General features: G+C 38.8%; 1 protein-coding gene across 8 annotated transcripts in view; it reads left to right on the forward strand.

Annotated features, from left to right (window-relative positions):
* Nucleotides 1–23,055, forward strand: part of IFT81 (intraflagellar transport 81) — a 133,678-nt gene extending 110,623 nt beyond the window's left edge. For 3 of the 8 annotated variants that reach the window (XM_054663518.2, XM_016924177.3, XM_016924178.3), the window contains exons 15-20: nt 8,489–8,575; nt 10,069–10,140; nt 10,221–10,306; nt 13,783–13,828; nt 22,304–22,447; nt 22,855–23,055. In XM_054663518.2, coding sequence (XP_054519493.1) covers nt 8,489–8,575; nt 10,069–10,140; nt 10,221–10,306; nt 13,783–13,828; nt 22,304–22,447; nt 22,855–22,905 — 486 coding nt within the window. In that variant the 3' untranslated portion in view covers nt 22,906–23,055. Of the gene's footprint in view, nt 1–8,488; nt 8,576–10,068; nt 10,141–10,220; nt 10,307–13,782; nt 13,829–20,800; nt 20,921–20,971; nt 21,098–22,303; nt 22,448–22,854 lie in introns of those variants that run through there. The other 5 variants (XR_008538365.2, XR_010147760.1, XR_010147761.1 and 2 more) reach the window with 5 other exon arrangements.
* Nucleotides 23,056–23,782: the final 727 nt, after the last annotated feature.

Genomic DNA, 23,782 nt, shown 5'->3' on the forward strand with positions numbered 1-23,782 from the left:
CCTCTAGCACCTGATTTTAGTAGATTGTATTGTCTTAGTGTTTGCCGTTATACCTTGAATACACTTATAGTATGACTTGTTAGCTTTAAATGATATTCTTTGACATTCCCCCACCCACCTCTAGCAATTAAAAAAATGAGGAAACCAGCTTACTTACTCTGCCTTCCACCTTCTTTTCCCTTTCTTCTTCCTGAAGGCTTTGTTGTATCATTTCTATCTTGTCACTGCATATAACATTTACATTCTCCTCTGTTACCCTACTTCTCGCTTTGGTTTTCAGCTCTAGACCTGTAATTATTAGATCCAGCTCTCATTACCAATTCACAGACTGCCCTTTGTCTCACTTCTCTTTTGATTGCCTGGAACTTGTCCTCTAGTTGAGTCCTCCAAAAAGACTCATAAGAACAATATTCCCTGATGAGTTCTTGCATGTTCTAGTTTATTGCCTAAACATTTCAACAGCCGTTTGACTATTAGATCATGCTTTCTTTCCTTGAGGATTTTTTTTAAGTGTAGCTCGACAATCTTCTAGGGTTAAATGTAGCTATGGAGAGATCTGAGGCCAACTTAATTTTTTTGGTAACTCGATCTTGAAAAGAATGTCTATTTTCCAGTTGTTGAGTACAGGGTTCTCCCTGTGTTCATCAGATCAGGCTTATAAAAGCGGTGTTCTAAACTTCCTAGTGAATGGGTAAAATGTTTCACGGAAACTTTTTCAGATGAAAAGAGTTATGTAGATGGATGGTGGTAATGGTTGCCCAACATTATGAATGTGCTTAATGCCAACTGAATTGCGCACTTAAAAAATGGTTAAAATGGCAAATTTTGTTATGTGTATTTTATTACAGCAAAAAACCAAGACAGACCAGGTGTGGTGGTTCATGCCTGTAATCCTAGCACTTTGGGAGGCGAAGGCGGGTGGATCACTTGAGGTCAGGAGTTCGAGACTAGCCTGGCCAACATGGCGAAACTCTGTCTCTACCAAAAAATACAAAAATTAGCCAGCTATGGTGGCACACACCTGTAGTCCCAGCTACTCGGGAGGCTGAGGTGGCAGAATCGCTTGAACCTGGGAGGCGGAGGTTGCAGTGAGCTGAGATTATGCCACTGTGCTCCATCCTGGGTGACAGAGCGAGACTCCGTCTCAAAAAAAGAGAAAACAAACAAAATCTTCCTGGTTAAAAAACAAAAACCAGCCCAGGGTAATAGCACATGCTTATAGTCCTAGCTACTCAGGGGGCCAAGGCAAGAGGATGACTTGAGCCTAGGAGTTCGAGACCAGCCTGCACAACACAGTGAAACCTTGTCTTTAAAAAAAGAAAGAAGGAAAAAAACTTCCTGTTGAATTTTATGTTCTGTCTTTATTTTTAAACTTTATTCCTTGTTATGGTACATAATGGTTTTTGCCTTAGAGTATTATTTTGTCTACTATTAAAGCGTATATGCCAGCTTTCTTATGATTAGTATTGCTTCTTATTTCTGTTTGCTTTCAGCTTCCTATGTCCTTATTTTTGTCTTATGTATGTCTCATAAATAGCATGTAGGGCCAGGCAGCAGTTGCTCATGACTGTAATCCTAGCACTTTGGGAGGCTGAGTTAGGAGACTCTTGAGCCCAGGATTTCAATACCAGCCTCGGCAACATAGCAAGACTCCATCTCTACAAAAAGTAAAAAAATTAGCTGAGCATGGGAGCACACACCTATAGTCTTAGCTATTGGGAGGCTGAGGCAGAAGGATAGCTGGAGCCCAGGAGTTCGAGGTTGCAGTGAGACGTGATAGCACCACTGCATCCAGCCTGGGTGAAAGAGCAAGACCTGCACTCTACGTAGATAGATAGATAGGTGAGTGGGTAGATAAGTAGATAGATAGATAGATAGATAGATAGATAGATAGATAGATAGATAGATTTTGTGTGGGTGTAGTTTCTTACATCCAGTTTGAGAATCTGTCTTTTAAGTGGTAAGTTTAATCTCATTTATGTTTACTCTAATTTTTGAAGCATTTGAATTTTTTTCTATTTTGTACATCCTATTATTTACTGTGTTTTCTCTTTGCTTTTTTTTTTAACCATCCATTGTACCAATCCTGTTTTCTTTTCTCTTTTTTCCCTTTTTTCTGTTTTTTTATCTTCTATTCTGATATTATTTATTCTTAGGTTTTTGTCATATATATATATATATATATATATATATATATATATTCCTCACTTAACAAAGTCTAAAGTTGTTAACATCTCCACAATACAGGAACCTTAGAATAATTTGACACCCTCTTCTACCTTACATGTGCATTGTTATCCTCCGGTATTTTTTTTATTTATTTGTTTGTTTTGTTTATTTATTTATTGAGATGGAGTTTCGCTCTTGTTGCCCAGGCTGGAGTGCAATGGCGCAACCTTGGCTCACCGCAACTTCCGCCTCCTGGGTTCAAGCAATTCTCCTGCCTCAGCCTCCCGAGTACCTGAGATTATAGGCATGCACCACCACACCCGGCTAATTTTGTATTTTTAGTAGAGATGGGGTTTCTCCATGTTGGTCAGGCTGGTCTCGAACTCCTGACCTCAGGTGATCTGCCCGCCTCAGCCTCCCAAAGTACTGGGATTACAGGCATGAGCCACCATGCCCAGCCCTTATTTCTTTATTTGTACATCTCTAAAAGTAGTTGTTATGGTGGTTGTTAGTATTATAATTACAACTTTATATAATCATTTCCTGTTTAGATTTACCTATATATTTAGCAGTTTTCACCATCACTGCTTGTATTTTACTCCTTATTTCTGGATTCAGTTTTCTTTTTCCTGAAATACAATTTCCTTGTTTTGTGAGTGTGCGCGTATGTGTGTGTTTAGTGTTCGCAGTAAAGAATCATTACAGTAAGTAAGCCATCTTTTTTTTTTCTTCTTTTAAATAATGGCTTGGTCAGAAAAAAAATATTTTCATGCTTTCTTTTATTTTGTTGAAGGGTCGGCTATCAGTTTATCATTTATTTTTAGGTAATATCTTCCCTATAACTGGTTTTCATATTTTTATCTTTTTCTTTGGTGTTGTCCAGATTTCAGTACCATGTTTTGAGTGTATATTTAGTTTTATTTACTTTTCTGAATTTGTGTTTTGTGTCTTCCATGAATTCTGGAAAAAGTCTACATAATACTTTCAGATATTTTCTCTCCCATTTTTTGCGGTCTGTTTTCCAGCTACTCATACTAGAGATATGTTAGAGATATTTATTCTGTTCCCTGTTACTTAATCTCACTTTCATATTTTTGTCTCTCTGTGTTGAATTCTAGATAATTTCTTCAGCTCTGTGTTTTAGTTCATTCTTTTATTTCCTCAGAGGTGTCTAATATTGTTTATTTCATCCACTTAATTTTTAATTTCAATGACTGTCTTTTTCATTTTTATTTTTTCTCACTTTTTCTTTCTTTCTTTCTTTCTTTTTTCTTGAGACAGAGTCTTGCTCTTCGCCCAGGCTGGAGTGCAGTGTTGCAGTCTCAGCTCACTGCAACCTCCGTGTCCCAGGTTCAAGCCATTCTTCTGCCTCAGCTTCTTGAGTAGCTGGGACTACAGGCATGCGCACCACGCCTGGCTAATTTTTGTATTTTTTGTAGGGACAGGTTTTCACCATGTTGGCCAGGATGGTCTCAAACTCCTGACCTCAAGTGATCCGGCCACCTCCGCCTCCCGAAGTGCTGGGATTATAGGCATGAGCCACCGCACCTGGCCTCACTTTTTGTAATCTTTTGTTTTCAGTTCCCCCTTTATAGTTTTTATTATTTTAAATATACTTATTTAGTTGGCTTATTTCTAGTATCCAAAGTTCCTTTAGGTATGGTCCTGTTATTTATATCTTCTGATTCTCACTCCTAATGAATTGATTTTTCCCTTACATGTTTTATACTTTGGGACTGTGAGCTTTCATTAACAGAGCTTTGTCTCTTGAATCCTGGCAGCCAGGATGGAGGATGTACACCTCTACAGTGGTTTTTCAGTTTTTCTGTTTTAGAAATATCACAAACTTGGAGCTAATATTGAGTTAATTTCTCAGCTTGGAAGTTCCTAGACCATGTAGATAGGGTAAATTCAAACTCCAAAGCTGCCTGAGGACAGCTATGATCACTGTCACAGCTGCATAGTGATCCGTTTGACCATAAGACTTGCAACCAAAAAAAGGATTTTATCAACTATAGCACCTTCATCTCGAGAGACCAGCAGCTACCTAAGTACGTAGGCTCTGCAGCCCCTTTTCCCACTTTGGATGTGACCTTCACCTTTGAGAGCCTTGGGTGTCTGTAAGGTCACTTTGATACATAGAAGCTACATCCCCTTTCTTCCAGCAATCTTTTATTCTGTACTAGTGACCCCAGCCCAGATGCAGTCCCACACAACAAAGGCAGCATACACATTACTCATCTGTGCTAACTATCCTGTTTCTAAGGAAACCGTGCAGCAGGAAACCACGGTCATGAAACCAAGGTCATTCTCGGGATGGTGTTAACCCTTTACTCACAGGTTCACAAGTTGAAAACAACTTAAGATTTACTATGGGGTCCTCAGTTCTAACTTCCTACTCTGCATAGACCCAAGGCTTTGCATCTGCTCTGCCTGAACATTAAAATCACTGTGTTACCAAGACTGACCATCCCAATTCCTTTCACCAAGGGTAGCCATAATGTTACCCTTTCTTTTTGGTCCTGTTAATTTCTTTTATTTCTTTGAGAGTTCAGTTCAGCTTGGGATCTGAAAGGATGTTGCTCTATCTTACCAAGCATTTGTAGATGCAGGCATGCATCACTTAATTATGAGGATACGTTCTAAGAAATGCATAATTGAGTGATTTCATCATTGTGCAAACACCATAGAGTGTACTTACACAAACCTAGATGGTATAGCCTATTCATATCTAGGCTATATGGTAGATATATTGCTCCTAGGCTACAAACCTGTACAGCATGTGACTATACTGAATACTGTAGGCACTTGTTACACAATGGTAAGTATTTGTGTATCTACACCCATCTAAACATAGAAAAGGTACAGTAAAATTATGGTATAAAAGATTTAAAATGGTATGCCTTTATAGGGAACTTACCATGAATGGAGCTTGCAGGACTGGAAGTTTCTCTGGTTGAGTCAATGAGTGAGTGGTAAGTGAATGTGAAGGTCTAGGACATTACTGTACACTATGATAGACTTTGGAAACAGTGTACACTTAGGCTACTCTAAATTTATGTAAAATATTTTTTTAAAAAAATAAAGTAACCTTAGCTTACCGTAGCTTTCTTGGCCGGGCACAGTGGCTCACACTTGTAATCCCAACACTTTGGGAGGCTGAGGCAGGCGGGTGACGAGGTCAGGAGTTCCAGACCAGCCTGGACAACATAGTGAAACCCCATCTCTACTAAAAACACAAAAAAATTAGCTGGGTGTGGTGGCACATGCCTGTAATCCCAGCTACTCGGGAGGTTGAGGCAGGAGAATTGCTTGAACCTGGGAGGCGGAGGTTGCGGTGAGCCGAGATCCCGCCACTGCACTCCAGCCTGGGCGACAGAGCAAGACTCTGTCTTGAAAAAAATTTAAAAAACTTTTCTTACTTTATAAACTTCTAATTAAAAAAAAAAAATTGACTTTTTTGTAATAACAGCTTAAAACACAAGCACATTGTATAGTGGTATGAAAATATTTTATTTCTTTATATCCTTCTTTTATATGCTTTTTTCTATTTAAAAAATTTTTTTGGCCAGGTGCAATGGCTCATGCCTGTAATCCCAGCACTTTGGGAGGCCAAGGCGAGCAGATCACCTGAAGTCAGGAGTTCAAGACCATCCTGGCCAACATGGTGAAACCTTGTCTCTACTAAAAATACGAAATTATCTGGGCATGGTGGCACATGTCTGTAGTCCCAGCTACTTGGGAAGCTGAGGCAGGAGAATCGCTTGAACCCGGGAGGCAGAGGTTGTAGTGAGCCAAGATCGTACCATTGCATTTCAGCCTGGGCGACAAGAGAAAGCTCTGTCTCCAAAAAAAAAAAAAGGTGAAAAATTTTTGTTTTTTGTTTTTTTTTGAGACAGGGTCTTGCTCTTGTCGCCCAGGCTGAGTGCAGTGGCACCATCATGGCTCACTGCAGCCTCAACCTCCCGGCCTCAAGCAGCTCTCTCACTTCAGCCTAAGGAGTAGCTGGGACCACAGGCACATACCACCAAGTCTGGCTAATTTTTATTTATTTATTTATTTATTTATTTATTTATTTTGTAGAGGTAGGGCTTGTTATGTTGCCTGTGCTTGTCTCAAACACCTGGGCTCAAGCGATCCACCCGCCTTGGCCTCCCACAGTGCTGGAATTACAAGATTGTGCCACCACACCCAGGCTTTTTTCACTTTTTAAACTTTTTTGTTAAAAACTAAGACACACACCTAGGCCTACACAGCGTCAGGGTAATCAATATCACTGTCTTCCACCTTGAAACATCTTGTCCCACTGAAAGGTCTTCAAGAGCAATAACACACATGAAGATGTCATCTCCTGTAACAATGCCTTCTTCTGGATGCCTCCTGAAGGACTTGCCTGAGGCTGTTTCACAGTTTACTTTTTATAAGTAAAAGCAGTACACTCTAAAATAACAATAAAAAATATAGCATAGTAAATACATAAATCAGTAACATAGTGGTTTATTATCATCAAGTATTATATACAGTACATAATTGTATTGCTATACTTCTATACAACTGACAGTAGATTGGTTTACACCAGCATCACCACAAACACATGAGTAATTTGTTGCACTATGGCATTATGATGCCTATGATATCACTAAGGTGAAAGGATTTTTTCAGCTCCATTATAATCATATGGGACTGCCATCATATATGTGGTCCGTTGTGACTGAAACATCATCCCATGCATGACTGTACTTTTAGCATTTCTAGGTGTTTGTAGCAGGAGATTTTCAAATTATCCCATTCAAAATACTACATTAGAAGAAACTTTGAAACAACTTAAAGAAAACAAAATTTAAATTTCCTCCCTGCCCCCTTGCAATAAAGAAACTGCTTAACCTGAATTCAAATTGTGATTCCACCTTTTTTTTTTTTTTTGAGATGGAGTCTCACTCTGTCGCCAGGCTGGAGTGCAGTGGTGTGATCTCGGCTCACTGCAACCTCCACCTCCCAGGTTCAAGTGATTCTCCTGCCTCAGCCTCCTGAGTAGCTGGAACTACAGGCACGTGCCACCATGCCCAGCTAATTTTTTTGTATTTTTAGTAGAGATGGGGTTTTACCATGTTGGCCAGGATGGTCTCAATCTCTTGACCTCATGATCCGCCCACCTGGGCCTCCCAAAGTGCTTCAATTACAGGTGTGAGCCACCATGCCCAGCAGACTCCACCTTTTCTTAGCAGTATAATCTTTGGCAAGGTACTTGGTCTCCCTGAACTTTCTCCAAGCATTATATGGTGGTATTAATATCTCTTTTGAGGTGCCGTTTTGAGATTTAGTTATTGTCAGTGGTACATTTCAAACACCCTAGAATGTTTTACGAAGTTCTTCTAATTAAGCCCCTGCCTAGGTCTTCAGCCTCCCCTCACCATTTCCCAGAAATAAACCAGCATAGGCTGGGCGCGGTGGCTCACGCTTGTAATCCCAGCACTTTGGGAGGCCGAGGTAGGTGGATCACCTGAGATCAGGAGTTCAAGACCAGCCTGACCAACATAGTGAAACCCCATCTCTACTAAAAATATAAAAATTAGCCAGGCATGGTGGCACATGCCTGTAATCCCAGCTACTTTGGAGTCTGAGGCAGGAGAATCGCTTGAACCCAGGAGGCGGAGATTGTAGTGAGCCAAGATCGCACCATTGCACTCCAGCCTAGGCAGTAGAGTGAGACTCCGTCTCAAACAAACAAACAAACAAAAAAAGAAATAAATAAACCAGCATAGTAAACTACTTATAAGTTTCTTAATTATTCTTGTTCTCTGTAGCTTTCAATCCTTTATACATAGTGTTCCTTTTTTTTAAATACTGTCTTCTCCTTGTTCATCTTCCACCTAACTGTTCTTACTAATCCTTCGTGATTAGCTTAGATATCAATTTCTCCAGGAAGTTGTCCCCACTGATCCCCAAGCCTGGGTTAGGTTCCCGGGAGTCCTGTGTGCCTTCTGTAACACCTTGTGTTTTCCTATCATAGCTCTCAGCAGCCTGTTTACTTGTCTGAACGTTACTTGAGAGGAAGAATTTTTGGCTGTTTTATTCACTATTGTCTCCCCAGCTCCTAACAAAGAACCTGGCACACAGCTCAATACATGGTAGCTATTATTATTATCAGCACCTTCATCTATCATAATTCTCAAATGTCTGGTTGTTGCATAAATAACTCTTAAGTATGCCAAGAAGCTTAGAGTTAAGTTACAAGACTGACAAGGGCATGCATTGTTTCAGAGCCATGTTTGGGACCTTTGTTTTTCACTTATTCAATCATTTTCCCTTTTTATACTAGGAACTGACCCAGGAGTGTGATGAAAAGAAATCCCAGTATGATAGCTGTGCAGCAGGCCTCGAAAGCAATCGGTCCAAATTAGAACAGGTAAGAAGAGAGTTTTTATTTTAACAATTTAGCAAAAACTACCTGTGTGTACACCTGTAGTCCCAGCTACACTGGAGGCTGAAGCAGGAGGATTGCTTGAGCCTAGGAGTTTGAGGCTACAGTGAGCTATGATCACACCACTGCATTCTAGCCTGGGCCACAGAGCAAGACTCTCTCTCTAAAAAAAAATGTTTTAAATACTGCCCGTGTACGCACATTTTCACTACATCAATGTCAAAAGATTCCCAAATCTTTATCATCATCTCCTAAGCTCCAGAGATCTTTATTTCTTTAATTTGTACACACTTAATTTCCCATCTGTACCACTCCCAGCAAAGTACAAGGCTCATTATCTGCTGCCTGGCCTCCCACAGTAAACTCTTACCTATTCTCTTGCTTCTACTCTTGCTCTCCTAAGGTTTATTCTTCATAGGGCAGCCTAAGAAACCTGTTTAAAATTTTTGCCACCCTTCATTGGCTTCCTGTTGCACTTAAAATAAAATCTAACCACCAAACTATGGTCTACAAGGCCCCACCTGCCTTATGAACTTCATGTCCATGTGCTCTACTCCTCATCCATGGAGCTTCAGCCACTCTGACCTTCTTCCTGAGCTTTAAACAGGCCAAGCTTGTTTTCACTTTGGGATTTTGCATGTACTCTTCCCTTCTGCGTGATATACTCTGCTCCTAACTCTTCGCCCTCCCTTCTCCTTTTCATCACTAGGTCTCAGCCTTAGTGTCACTGCCTTTCAGAGATCTCTGATCACCTGATGTTACCCACTCTTCTTCCCAACCTGGCCCACCCAGTCCCTCTATCACATTCTACTGATGGATTTCCTTCATAGCGCTTATCCCCATCTCAAATATCCTTCATTATGTTTCCTTGTTTATGTTGGTTTCTTCTACTTCAGTGAAAGCAGGGAAGCTGCCTGTTCACTTCTGTGTCCTCAGCACTTAGAACAGTGCTGGACACACAGTAGGTACTTAATAAATGTATGATTGGGCCAGATGCAGTCGCTCATGCCTGTAATCCCAGCACTTTGGGAGTCCAGGGCAGGAGGATCACTTGAGGCCAGGAGTTCGAGATCAGCCTGGCCAACATGGTGAAACCCTGTCTCTACTAAAAATACAAAAATTAGCCAGGCGTGGTGGCACGTGCCTGTAGTCTCAGCTCCTCAGGAGGCTGAGGCACGAGAATCTCTTGAACCTGCGAGGAGGAGGTTGCAGTGAGCCAAGACTGCACCACTGCACTCCATCCTGAGTGACAGAGTGAGACTCTGTCTCAAAAAATACAATTGAACTTGCAGGTTATAGAGTGATATGAGTATTCTCTAGAAAAAGATTATCTCTTATTGTGCTAGAATAAACAAAGTTAAAATTGCAGAAGAGGAAATGACTCTGATGGTAGTCCTTTGTTGTACATCTAAAGTCATCATCGCCATATCTGTCTCATTCTTTCGATAATGTCACCTATCTAAAATTATATATTATAGGAAGTTAGAAGACTCCGTGAAGAATGTCTTCAAGAAGAAAGTAGATACCATTATACAAATTGTATGATTAAGGTAAGACAAAGTAGATCAAAAACATTTCTGAGTTTTTTCTATATCAAAGTCTTCCCTAAAACTTAAGTCTTTCTATTTAGAACCTAGAAGTTCAACTTCGTCGTGCTACTGATGAGATGAAGGCATATATCTCTTCTGATCAACAAGAAAAAAGAAAGGCAATTAGGCAAGTGATTTTGTTGTTTTATATTGAGATACTTAATATTTTCACCAATAAAAGTTTTATAAATAAGATAGAATTATACAAATTTAGCATATTTAAGTAAGTAGACACTAAGATATTATTTAATACTAAATCTTACTAAACATCTAGATATTTTAGCCCTGCTAAGTAGGAATACATATGATTTTATTTCTTGCTTGCTTACTTTTTGATTGTGATAAAATATATAAAATTTGCCACTTTACCCATTTTTAAGTGTCCAGTTCATTGGCATTGATTACATTCACAATATTGTACAGCCATCACCACTGTATATTTACAAAATTTTTTCATCATCCCAAACAAAAACTCTTGTAACCATTAAGCAATAACTCTTCATTCCCCGCCACCCAGGAATATATATAATTTCATAATTGCTTTGTCATAAGCAGTAAAGTTGGTCTCTTTTTAAAGTCCCACATGGCCTAGACTCTAGTCATCTGCCTGCTAATTGTGCAGTGTGATGACTGCATTTTAGCTGGAAATTGTGTGATTGCAGTGTACCAGTCTTCAAGAAGGATATATAAATACTGCTTAGTCCTTATATGGTGCTTTTTTTGCAATCCCAGCTTGTGGCATACTGTAATAAATCAAATCCTGCCTAAAAAAAAATACATTTATGGTTGAATTGCTAGGTGTGATAAAATGCAATCATTGAACAACATAAGCCTTCTTTGCTCCTCATCACAATTCAAATATTAAATGTTTTGCTATTACTATTCAGTAAAAATTCAGATAAAATGTAGGACTCACGTTTATTCTAGATTGCATTGAGATTTTGAGTGGCATGTACATTAATGTTATAAAAAGAGGCCGGGCATGGTGGTGGGCGCCCGTAGTCCCAGCTACTTAGGAGGCTGAGGCGTGGGAATCACTTGAACCCGGGGAGCAGGGGCTGCAGTAAGCCGAAATCATGCCACTGCATTCCAGCCTGAGCGACAGAGGGAGACTCTGTCTTTAAAAAAAAAAAAAAAAATCTAAGAAATAGAGTGTCTTGCAGAATCTGAATTTTTTTTCAATGTAATGCACTAGAATGCAAGCCAGACTGAAAATACTGTATAAATAGAGCAGTGTTTTTTCTAATACTCTAACATATTAAACTAAAAATGTACTTATTCATATTCTTTCATTGTATGTAAACTTTGTTCATATAAATCTATATGGCCAATGATAAGAAATGAGAAAAGTTAAATTTGTTCTTAAAAAATAAAAATTTTTATAAATTAAGTTCTATTTCTTCCAAAGTTATCGATATAAATAGCAAAGAAGGAAATAATTGCTCTTGAACTATTCATTTTCTGATCTGTCTTCTAGCCAGATTTTTTTTTTTTTCCGAGACGGAGTCTTGCTCTGTCACCCAGGCTGGAGTGCAGTGGCACGATCTCGGCTCACTGCAACCTCCGCCTCCCAGGTTCAAGCATATTCTCCTGCCTCAGCCTCCCAGGTAGCTGGGATTACAGGCACATGCCACTGTGTTTGGCTAATTTTTGTTATTTGTATTTTTGTAGTTTATATTTTTGTAGAAATGGGGTTTCACCATGTTAGCCAGGTTGGTCTCAAACTCCTGACCTCAAGTGAACCACCCTCCTCAGCCTCCCAGAGTGCTGGGATTACAGGCATGAGCCACCACGCCCTACTGAAAATGAGGATTCATCAGGACTAATTGCAAAATTTTCCTTTACTTAGACTGCTGTATTTTCTCTTTTTATGGCTTAGGATTTCTTGGAGTCCCAATTTTATATTGTTTAATTTTTTCTTAAATACTGCAGTGTAGCTTCACACACAAAAACAGTCTCTTCTTTGTTGTGTGTTCCTTTACCCCTCATCCTTCAGTCTTTTTTTTTTTTTTTTTTTTTGAGACGGAGTCTCACTCTGTTGCCCAGGCTGGAGTGCAGTGGCGTGATCTCAGCTCACTGCAACCTCCGCCTCCTGGGTTCACGCCATTCTCCTGCCTCAGCCTCCTGAGTAGCTGGGACTACAGGTGCCCGCCACCACGCCTGGCTAATTTTTTTGTATTTTTAGTAGAGACAGGGTTTCACCGTGTTAGCCAGGATGGTCTCGATCTCCTGACCTCGTGAGCCACTGCGCCCAGCCCCAGCCTTCAGTCTTTATCCTTAACATGTCACCTGCTTTAAATCTCACATTTTTTCTTAAATAGTATTGAAATATAATTTTGTTTACAAATAAAATACAATGTTATTATGTTTTTAATTTTTACATTAAAATTTTTTTTTTAGCTTACAAAAGAAATACTTGTAAAAACAACAGTAACCATTATGAAGTAGTGTGCACAGAAGTTGAATGCTGTCCATATTGCCATGTCTCAGAAATGTCTACTGTTAATACTTTGGTGTACATTAAGCCGTATTCTTTTCCCATGTGTTTGCTGATACATCTGTATATATGTGTGTTAGTTAATGCATGGGAAATGTTATATGTATGTGTGTATACACACACGTATACATACATATGTATATAAAAATAAGATTAAACTGCACCTGGGTGTGGTGGCTCACACCTGTAATCCTAGCATTTGGGAGGCTGAGATGAGCCAATTGCTTGAGCCCCAGAGTTCAAGACCAGCCTGGGCAACATGGCAAAACCCTGTGTCTACCAAAAAAATACAAAAAAATTAGCCCAATATGGCGACACATGTCTGTAATCCCAGTACCTGGGAGGCTAAAGTGGGAGATTCACTTGGGCCAGGGAGGTGGAGGCTACAATGAGGTGTGATCATGCCACTGCACTCCAACCTGGGCAACAGAGTGAGACCTTGTCTCAAAGGAAAAAAAAAAGATTAAACTACATATGCTGTTTTTCTCTTGATCTAGAATATTTTCCACTTCAGTATTTATAGATTTACCTCGTTCTTTTGTATAACTCATTATTTGTTTCAAGATATGCCATAATTTGCTTAAACATTTTCCCATCTATAGACATTTAGTTTGTTTGCATATTTTCACTATTATAAGCATTGATGAAATAAATAGTCTGCTTTTATGTTTATTTAAGTTATGGGATATTTTTGTAGGATGACTTCCTAGAAGTAGAATTGCAAGATTACATGCTACTTAATGTTTATTTAAAATGTATATCCTTTCTCCTTTCTACAAACCTCTTCAAAAACAATGTGTAATTTAAGCAAATGGGTTGCCATTGTTTTGAGGGTAGATTAACCAGAAATAGTATTTAACATTTTAATTATCTTAATTTCCTATTAAATGTTTTGCTTTCTTTTTTTTCCTTAAATTACTATTTACTTGAAGAACTAACTAAAGATGGGGAAAGACAAAGAATTTGATAATGGGTTTCATTCTGACTCCAGTATCCTAAACTATATTGCCTAGTGTATTTTAGATAGATATATTAATTTATAATTCACTTGTATGATCAAATCATTTGAAGTAAATTGAAAGTAAATCATTATGTTGACTCCCTAGGGAACAGTATACCAAAAATACTGCTGAACAAGAAAACCTTGGAAAGGTAAGAATTATTATTTATTTTTTTAAATGTGTCTAACTGACTCAGGCTTTCAGTACTGTACCTGGTTTATGACTGTCTTTGTTTTCAAAAGGTCATAGTACAGTTTTTGAGGGGAAATTGTTCATTCATTTTAAAGATGGAAGACTTCCTTAAGAATTTAGTTTTACAGAAATAAAGGCACGATGGATTTTTGAAAGAAAAAATTATCTATTTTTAAATCACAGAGAGTTCATGATAATGTTCTGCGTTACAGTTTTCAGATTATCCTCAGGCTGGGCGCGGTGGCTCACGCCTGTAATCCCAGCACTTTGGAAGGCCAAGGCCAGTGGATCAGTTGAGGTCAGGAACTCAAGACCAGCCTGGCCAACATGGTGAAACCCCATCTCTATGAAAAATACAAAAATTAGCCAGGCGTGATGGCAGGCGCCTGTAATCCCAGCTACTCTGGAGCCTGAGGCAGGAGAATCGCTTGAACCAGGGAGGCAAAGGTTGCAGTGAGCCGAGATTGCGCCATTGCACTCTAGCCTGGGTGACAGAGCGATACTCCATCTCAAAAAAAAAAAAAAAAAAAAATTATTCTCAGATATCTCTTTATGAGATAGGTGTAAATTTATTCATTTACTTTATTTAATAAACACAAAGTTCTAGGCCCTAGTCTAAGCGCTTTACAAACATTGATTTATTTAATACAAACAACTGAAAAACCTTGCTTGAGATGCTCAGCTCCCTCCTGCCAGAGTTATCTGATGGCAACTGAAATAGGACTGTATAATTATTTTTCTTAGTTCTCTGAGCCACTCCTAGAAGTGGTAGAGAGTAAGTTATAGCCTTGACCATCAGGACATAAATGACCAACTGATTAGTTAGTCTAGCTGACTTCATAAAGCAACCAATTTAACAAAGACACCAGCTTTGCATTCTTAGGAGAAAAAAAGAAAAAACGTATACTTACTAATAATTCAGAGGAAAGATGACCAGTCATCAAGTGACTTGGCTTCACTCTTAGACTTGTGATTCTAAACAAGCCCTCTAATCACTTTAGAGTTCATTTCCTCATATTTAAACTGAAATACGTAGATGAGAAATTTAAAAATTAAATTACCTAGATTGATTTAGATGAGTTATAAGATCATCTTCATTGATTTTAAGTCTATATTGCATAATGAAGACTAACTGTGTTTCACTATACAACATTTTTTCTGTTTCTTTAGTTTCACTATTGAAAATAATGTTTTCTGGCCAGGCAAAGTGACCCATACCTATTTGTAATCCCAGCATTTTGGGAGGCTGAGGTGGGAGGATTGTTTGAACCTGGGAGTTTGAGATCAGCCTGGGCAACATGGCAAGACCCCATCGCTACAAAAAATAAAAAAATTAGCCAGGCAAGGTGGCATGCACCTGTAGTTGCAGCTACTCCGGAGGTTAAGGTGGGAGGATTGCTTCAGCCTGGGGAGGCAATGCTGCAGTGAGCCGAGATCATGCCACTGCACTCCAGCCAGCCTGGGTGACAGAGTGAAAAAAAAAAGTTTCCTACCACTATCATACCAAAATATCATGCCAAAAATAATTTAACAATAATTATGTTGTTAAACAATAACAATTGGATGTTAACATCCGATACCTAGTGTTCAAAATCTTTTTCCTTTTTTTTCGAGACAGAGTCTCACTCTGTCACCTAGGCTGGCTGGAGTGCAGTGGCACGATCTCGGCTCACTGCAGCCTTGGCCTCCCCACGCTCAAGCGATCCTCCCACCTCAGCCTCCTGAATAGCTGGGACTACAGGAGCATGCCACCATGCCCAGCTAATTTTTGTTTTTTTTTTTTTTTTGTAGAGACGGGGTTTCGCCATATTGCCCAGGCTCTTAATCTCCTGGGCTCAAGCGATCCTCCCACCTTGGCCTCCCAAAGTGCTGGGATTACAGGCACGAGCCACGACACCTGGACTTCGTATTAGGTTTTCTTTTTTTTTTTTTGGCAATATATTAGGGAAGGGTCTCACTCTGTTACCCAGGCTGGAGTGCAGTGGTGCAATCTCAGCTCACTGCATCCTCTGCCTCCCAGGCTCAAGCGATCCTCCCGCCTCAGCGGACTACAGGAGTGCACTACCACGCCTGGCTAATTTTTTTGTATTTTTTGTAGAGATGGGGTTTCGCCATGTTGCCCAGGCTGGTCTCAAACTCCTGAGCCCAAGCAATCCATCCACCTTGGCCTCCCAAAGTGCTGGGATTACAGGCACAAGCCACTGCGCCCAGCCTTCTTACTAGGTTTTCTAAGTTTGTAGCATCATAGTTAGGGATTGTTTAGCTGCAAGTTTTCTTTTAAAATACTGACTATATATGGATGTCTAATTTCATTGTCCAAATATTCTGAAACCTGTAAATGATTATATATTTATTGAAACTTGTCCATTCTTAAAATACAAATGAAAAAATATGGCTTCATTTCCGTCTTAATATGTATTTGTACAGTTTAGCTACTGGTATGACTCAATACATTGGTGATGGCAAAGTTATTCACTCTTATTTACATTTTCCTGGTTTGAATCATTATTAAAAACATATGTGTGTCTATCTATGCTTGTACTTGAAAGATGAATTAGCTCCTAGAAACCTATAAGTAAACTTAAGAAAACAAATGGTATAGAAAACAATGGAGTAATTGGTAAATAAAGGTGATATGTTCCTTACTTTAAAAAAAAAAAAAAAAAACTTGGCTGGGTGCAGTGGCTCACGACTATAACCCAGCACTTTGGGAGGCCAAGGCAGGCAGATCACTTGAGGTCAGGAGTTTGAGACCAGTCTGGCCAACATGGTGAAACCTCATCTCTACTAATAATACAAAAATTAGCCAGGCGTGGTGGCATGTGCCTGTGATCCTAGCTACTCGGGAGGCTGAGGCATGAGAATCACTTGAACCCAGAGGTTGCAGTGAGCCAAGATCACGCCACTGCACTCCAGCCTGTGCGACACAGTGAAACTGTGTCTTAAAAAAAAAAAAAGCATCCCAGGTGCAGTGGCTCATGCCTGTAATCCCAGCACTTTGGGAGGCCAAGGTGGGTGGGTCACCTGAGGTCAGGAGTTCAAGACCAGCCTGGCCAACATAGTGAAACCCCTTCTCTACTAAAAATACAAAAAACTAGCTGGCATGGTGGCAGGCACCTGTAATCCCAGCTACTCAGGAGGCTGAGGCAGGAGAATTGCTTGAACCCAGGAGGTGGAGGTTGCAGTGAGCAGAGATCACACCATTGCACTCCAGCCTGGGAAACAAGAGCAAAACTCCATCTCAAAGAAAAAAAAAATGATAGCCTTTATTATGGAAATTTTCAAAACTATATTTTAATCAATCCATATATATCCATCATCCAACTCTAATCATTAAATTCGTGGCCAGCCTTGTTTTGTCTATAATCTCATCCAGTACCTGCCCCAAATTTTTTTTCTAAATTATTTTTAAGCACATCGCAGACTTATTATTTTATCTCATCACATTTCAGTATGTACCATAAACACTCTTTTTGAACATAACCAGAATACCATTATCCTACCGAAAAGAATTTAAAATAATTACGTAACATCCAATACCCAATGTTCAAACTTCACCATGATTTATTTGTTTGAATCAGGATCCTAATAAGAGTCCATACATTGTTATTAGCTTATATATCTCTTAAGTCTCTCTTTCTCCAGGTTACTCCCCCATTACATCACTTTTTCCTTACAATTTATTTGTTGAAAAGAAAAAAAAAAACGGTAATTTGTCCTAGTGGGTTTTCAACATTTTGAACTTTGCTGTTGGTAACCCTTTGGTGTCAATTAGCATGTTCTTCTGTCCCCAGTATATCTTGTGAATTGGTAGTTAGATCTAGAAGCTTGATTAAATATGTTTTGATATTTGGCAAGAATACTTCATAGATGGTGGTATGTGCTTCTATCAGGAGGCTTTCTTCTTATGATGTAGACAGCCATTGATAATCATTTCCTAGATCCTTAATTCATTAGAAGTTGCACAGTGGTAACATTCTGATTATGTCATTCATTCTTCATTTATTGACTGGAATAATTCTGTAAAGAGCAACTTCTCCTTATCTTCTGTTTACTTACCCTGAGTTACATTCATATAAGAAAGGTACAATAACTGCTTGATTCACTATTTACTGGTTTTCAAAATGATGAGTTGGTTCTTTATCATCCTTCAAAAGTAATCTTATGACTTTTAGATTGAACATATTTGATATGTTTCAATCTATTGTGATTATTAGTCCCATTCGTACTCAAATTTGGCCAGTGGAAGCCTCTTGAAGTCAGCTTTTGAATCCTTTTGAAAAAATCCTAGTAGACTTTGATGGCTTCTTTGTTTTCTGGTGTGACAAAATGTTCTAATTTCATACTGTACATTTTCTGTCTCAAACCTGAAATTAGCCATTTCTCTAAAAAGTGTTCACCTGTGATTTGTGAATAAATGACCATTATATCAAGGAAAATAAATAAAAAATAAAAGGAAGCCTTCTTGAAGCTGATTCCTCCATTTACTGGGAGAATAGTGAATTCTGTGTACCTTATTTCACTTATGGGATGACACACCATACTTAAAAGGAAAAAAAGAAATAATTTTCATATTTGAAAGCACATATTTGAATCAAATTATAAACATTCATTTGTATAATATTTTAACTAGAGATTTTTGGATTTGTAGGATTTTATATGATTGTCAAAATTGACTTTTTTTTTTTGAGATAGAGTCTCAAAATATATCAAGTATATTTAAGCAAGTGAACCAATGACTAGCTCATTCCCCAAATGTCAGACTGTATCATTTAAGAAGCAAAGCTTCTTAATCCTCAAACTTCTAGAGTAGATCTAAATTTTCAAGGCAAACAGAACAAACCCAGCCTTTCAAAGTGATGATAGTCTAAGCCCTCTAAGCCAATATAAACTGGACATCCATAGACCTCCTCAGGCCAACTGAGTTTCCCCCCTTCTATACCACCATCTCCTCCTTTAAAGAACAATGAAATCAGTGATTAGTAATTTTTGTACATTGCAACTGTAAACAAATGTAAATGATAATAAGATTTAAAATATATACATACTAACATCAGTTGTATTCATAAAGTTAAAGGTTTCAAACACACATGGTTATGAAGCAAATTAAATTTAATATTTCTGACACAGACAGTGCCCACATCCTGTCTTTGGTTCTTTAAATAACTTTTATAGGTTGTTAGGATTTTTTGACAAGGAAATTATTCCAATGATATAAGAAAAGTTACAGGTTAAGTAGTGCCTTAATTTAAAATCATGTGCAGAAGTCTTAAAATTCTTGGTCTGCCTTAATGGCCTTTCTAAATACTTTTTAGTTTATAAGGATAAAATATTTGTTGTAAGATACATTATTTGTAACATAAACTTAAATAGATGTATTAATATGCCAGGTATTGCATCAAAAAATTTACTGGTTATATTTATATTTTTAAAATTCTGTGTTGTTTTCTATTCCTGTTTGCTGTTAACTTTGCTTTCATTATGCGTAGCTGGGTGGGCAGTATTTAATGGGTGGTTTGAATCTGGTCCTCAGCTTAGTTAATCCTCTTATTTGGGCAAATACCAACTACCAGCATTCTCATTTGTGTCTCAGATCAACTAGTATATTGACCGTATGTTAAAAGAGGAAAGGATGAGGTTGTTCCTTTGCACTCTGCCTCTGTGTCTCTGCTTGCTTTTCTGTCCCTCTTGGTGATTTTCTCACACTCGGTGTCAGTACACATATTTCTGACACACTGCATTTCGTTCTATGTGTACTTTCACCTTCTCTACCAAAATGTCAACTGTAGTTGTCTCTAGCGCATGGGATTATGAATGAATTCCTTTCTTTTCTTTTTCTTCTCTTCTTCTTCTTTTTTTTTTTTTTTTTTGAGACAGTCTCACTCTGTCACCTGGGCTGGAGTGTAATGGCACGGTCACAGCTCACTGCAGCCTTGAGTTCTCAGGCTCAAGTGATCTTCTTGCCTCGGCCTCCTGAGTAGCTGGGACCACAGGCATGTGCCACCGTACACAACTAATTAAAAAAAATTTTTTTTTTTGTAGAGACAGGGGCGTCTCACTTTGTTGCCCAGGCTGGATTCTCTCTCTCTTTTTTCCTACCGTGTCACTTATTGTCTCTGACTTTGTGTCTACTCTTGCTTTCAGTCACCCTTCCTCAATTTGCCATAATATAGAACCAAAGTATATTTTTGTAATTTATTGAAGATTCTTTTATTCCTGTTTAAAATTTTAGAGTCAATGAGTAAAACAGTTTTGGCAGGTGGACCATCTAAGATGTTAGTAACAAAAACAATTCTGAGAAGGATTTTGGCTTATTTAATAGTGTACTATTTTCGTAATCACTGGGCCTGCTCTCTGAAGTATATGTGCATACAATTTGATTTATTTGGACATAAATAGAGTATATACTGTTTCAGGATAAGATAGAATATAACATTTAATAACAAGAATATATATAATACATGATAATTTATCAAGTATTTCAATATCTATTATGTCACCTGAAAACATAATCTTACCAAGTAAATACTTTTATTTTCCCCTATTATTAGCCTTGGTTTGTTTTTTTTGTTTTGTTTTGTTTTGTTTTGTTTTGTTTTTAAGAGACAGGATCTCACTCTGTTGCCCAGGCTGGAGTGCAGTGGTGAGAGCATAGCTCACTGCAGCCTCAAATTCCTGGCTCAAGTGACCCTTCCACCTCAGCCTCCCAACTAGCTAGGACTACAGGCATGTGCCACCACCATGCCCAGATAATTTTTTAATTTTTATTTTTGTAGAGACAGAGTATCATGTTACCCAGGCAGGCCTTGAACTCCCCAGCTCAAGCAATCCTCCTGCCTTGGCCTCCCAAAGTGCTGGAATTACAGGTGTGAGTCACCGCGCCCAGCCCCCAGCCTCCTATTATTCACCTTAATTTTTTTTTTTTTTCCAGAGACGGAATCTCACTCTGTTGCCCAGGCTGGAGTGCAGTGGCACGATCTTGGCTCACTCCGCCTTCCAGGTTCAAGCAATTCTCCTGCCTCAGCCTTCTGAGTAGCTGGAATTACAGGCACATGCCACCATGTCCGGCTAATTTTTGTATTTCATATTTTTGTATTTTTAGTACAGATGGGATTTCACCATGTTGGCCAGGCTGGTCTCGAACTCCTGACTTCAGGTGATCTGCCCACCTATATAGCATGAGTCCTGTTTTCCACTTGAAACTCCAAGCATACCTGACATATAACAGGTGCTTCATAATTATATCTTGAATAAATAAGTATTAGGTTTTAGTATATAGAATATACTGATCCTGTTGGTTTCTTGATAAATTTTTATGTAAATGGAAATTCTAAAACAAAATGTGGACATTTCTCAGGCTTAGGCTAATAAATGAATTATTTTAAAGCTATATGAGCTATAACTATACATTCTTGAGTAATATGTCATGTATATCCTCCTAGCTGGTTTTCGTTGGAGAACTAGAAAGGCAAGCAGTTTGACTTAGAGTCTCATAGTGGTGCGACTGCAGCTCACTGCAACCTCCACCTCCCAGATTCAAGCCATTCTCCTGTCTCAGCCTCCTGAGTAGCAGGGACTACAGGCACACGCCACCATGCCCTGCTAATTTTTGTATTTTTAGTAGAGATAGGGTTTCACCTTGTTGATCAGGCTGGTCTCGAACTCCTAAGCTCAAGTGATCTATCCGCCTCAGCCTCCCAAAGTGCTGAGATTACAGTCGTGAGCCACCATGCCTGGTCTATTAACCTTAATTGATAATTGAGAAAACTGAAGTCCCAAGAAATTAAGTGCCTTGCTTACCACTAGAGGAGACAAAACCAGATTAAAACCGAAGTCTTCTGACTTCCAAACTCTACATTCTTCTTTTCACACCATGATACTGTTCCACTTTCCTAACTATCTTTTTCTCTCACTTCCTTTTATAGTTTTGTGTAGTTTTTTTGGTTTGTTTTTGTTTTTTGTATTTTCTTTGAGACAGAGTCTTGCTCTGTTGCCAAGCTGGAGTGTAGTGGCGTGATCTCGGCTCACTGCAAACTCCGCCTCCCAGGTTCAAGCGATTCTCCTGCCTCAGCCTCCCGAGTAGCTGGGACTACAGGCGCGCGCCCCCATGCCTGGCTAATTTTTTTTTGTATTTTTTTGGAGAACTAGAAAGGCAAACAGTTTGACTTAGTGTTGGATTTAGTAGAGCTCTTGATCTCCTGACCTCATGATCTGCCCACCTCAGCCTCCCAAAGTGCTAGGATTACAGACATGAGCCACCGCGCCTGGCCTTAGTTAACTTTTATAATCTTAGTTTTGGTACATTATAGAGTATGTGGTTTAGCTAACTATTATTTATCTACTGTAGAAAACATACCATATTCCTCTGACTATAGCAATAGAAATAAACCCCTGTAACTGAGATTTAATTATTCTTGTTTTTTTTTAATGATAGAAACTTCGGGAAAAACAAAAAGTTATACGAGAAAGTCATGGTCCAAATATGAAACAAGCAAAAATGTGGCGTGATTTGGAACAATTAATGGAATGTAAGAAACAGTGCTTTCTGAAACAACAAAGCCAAACTTCCATTGGTCAGGTAATTCAGGAGGGTGGGGAGGACCGGCTAATACTGTGAATTCTTGTGTCATCATTTGGGGTTTTACTTGATACCACTAGCTATAAGCCTAATCTCATAATGTATTTCTTTTTTGAAACTGATTTGTATAGCATTTTGTTTTCAGAAGAGCCATTCTTTATTAAGTTTTCATAGAAAATAATGTTAAGGTAGATTTAGTTTGAATGTTTTTTCATATGAAAAAGAGGCTTTTATTCTTTTCCATAGTTTAGACATCACTGACGTCTTCTGAGTTTTATGAGACAGGAAACTAAATTTACTATCTGTAAATGTAAACATATGTCCATTAAGAAACATGTAGTTTTTTTTTAGAATGTAATAACCCAGTGGCTTACTGTTTTTCTTAATCTCTTTTTAAAAAACTTTAGAAGAATCTTTTAGGAACTAATATCTCTTGTTCTGAAGAAACATTTATCTGACGTTCAGCAGTTCCTACAGTTTTACTTCAGTTTATTTTTCTTCTGTAAAATGCAAGAAAATTTAATATTTTGACTCACATGTCTTTTCTGTTTGTATAATTTAAAGGCAAATAAACTTGGTACGTATTTCATATCTATTTAAAAAATGTATAGTTGTCTTGTGTCAAAATTTATTCTTTTTAAAGTATTAACATCTAATATTAAATTGAAGGATTATTACTTCTTTTCTTTTCTTTTCTTTTTCTTTTTTCTTTTTTGAGACGGAGTCTCGCTCTTTTGCCCAGGCTGGAGTGCAGTGTCATGATCTCGGCTCACTACAAGCTCCACCTCCCAGGTTCATGCCATACTCCTGCCTCAGCTTCCTGAGTAGCTGGGACTACAGGCACCTGCCACCATGCCCGGCTAACTTTTTGTATTTTTAGTAGAGACAGGGTTTCACCGTGTTAGCCAGGATGGTCTCGATCTCCTGACCGCGTGATCTGCCCGCCTCGGCCTCCCAAAGTGCTGGGATTACAGGCATGAGCCTCCACGCCTGGCCACATTATTACTTATTTTCACCAAAAATCTATTACAGATTTTTTTTTCTTTTTTTTGAGGTGGAGTCTCACTCTGTTGCCCAGGCTGGAGTGCAGTGGTGTGATCTCAGCTCACTGCAACCTCTGCTTCCGGGATTCAAGCAATCCTCCTGCCTCCACCTCCCAAGTAGCTGAGATTACAGGCGCCCGCCATCACACCTGGCCAATTTTTGTATTTTTAGTAGCAACAGGGTTTCACCATGTTGACCAGGCTGGTCTTGAACTCCCAACCAACATCAGGTGATCTGCCCGCCTCAGCCTCCCAAAGTGTTGGGATTACAAACATGAGCCACTCATGCCTG

The sequence above is a fragment of the Pan troglodytes genome, chromosome 10, assembly GCF_028858775.2.
Source record: "Pan troglodytes isolate AG18354 chromosome 10, NHGRI_mPanTro3-v2.0_pri, whole genome shotgun sequence".
Lineage (NCBI taxonomy): Eukaryota > Metazoa > Chordata > Mammalia > Primates > Hominidae > Pan > Pan troglodytes.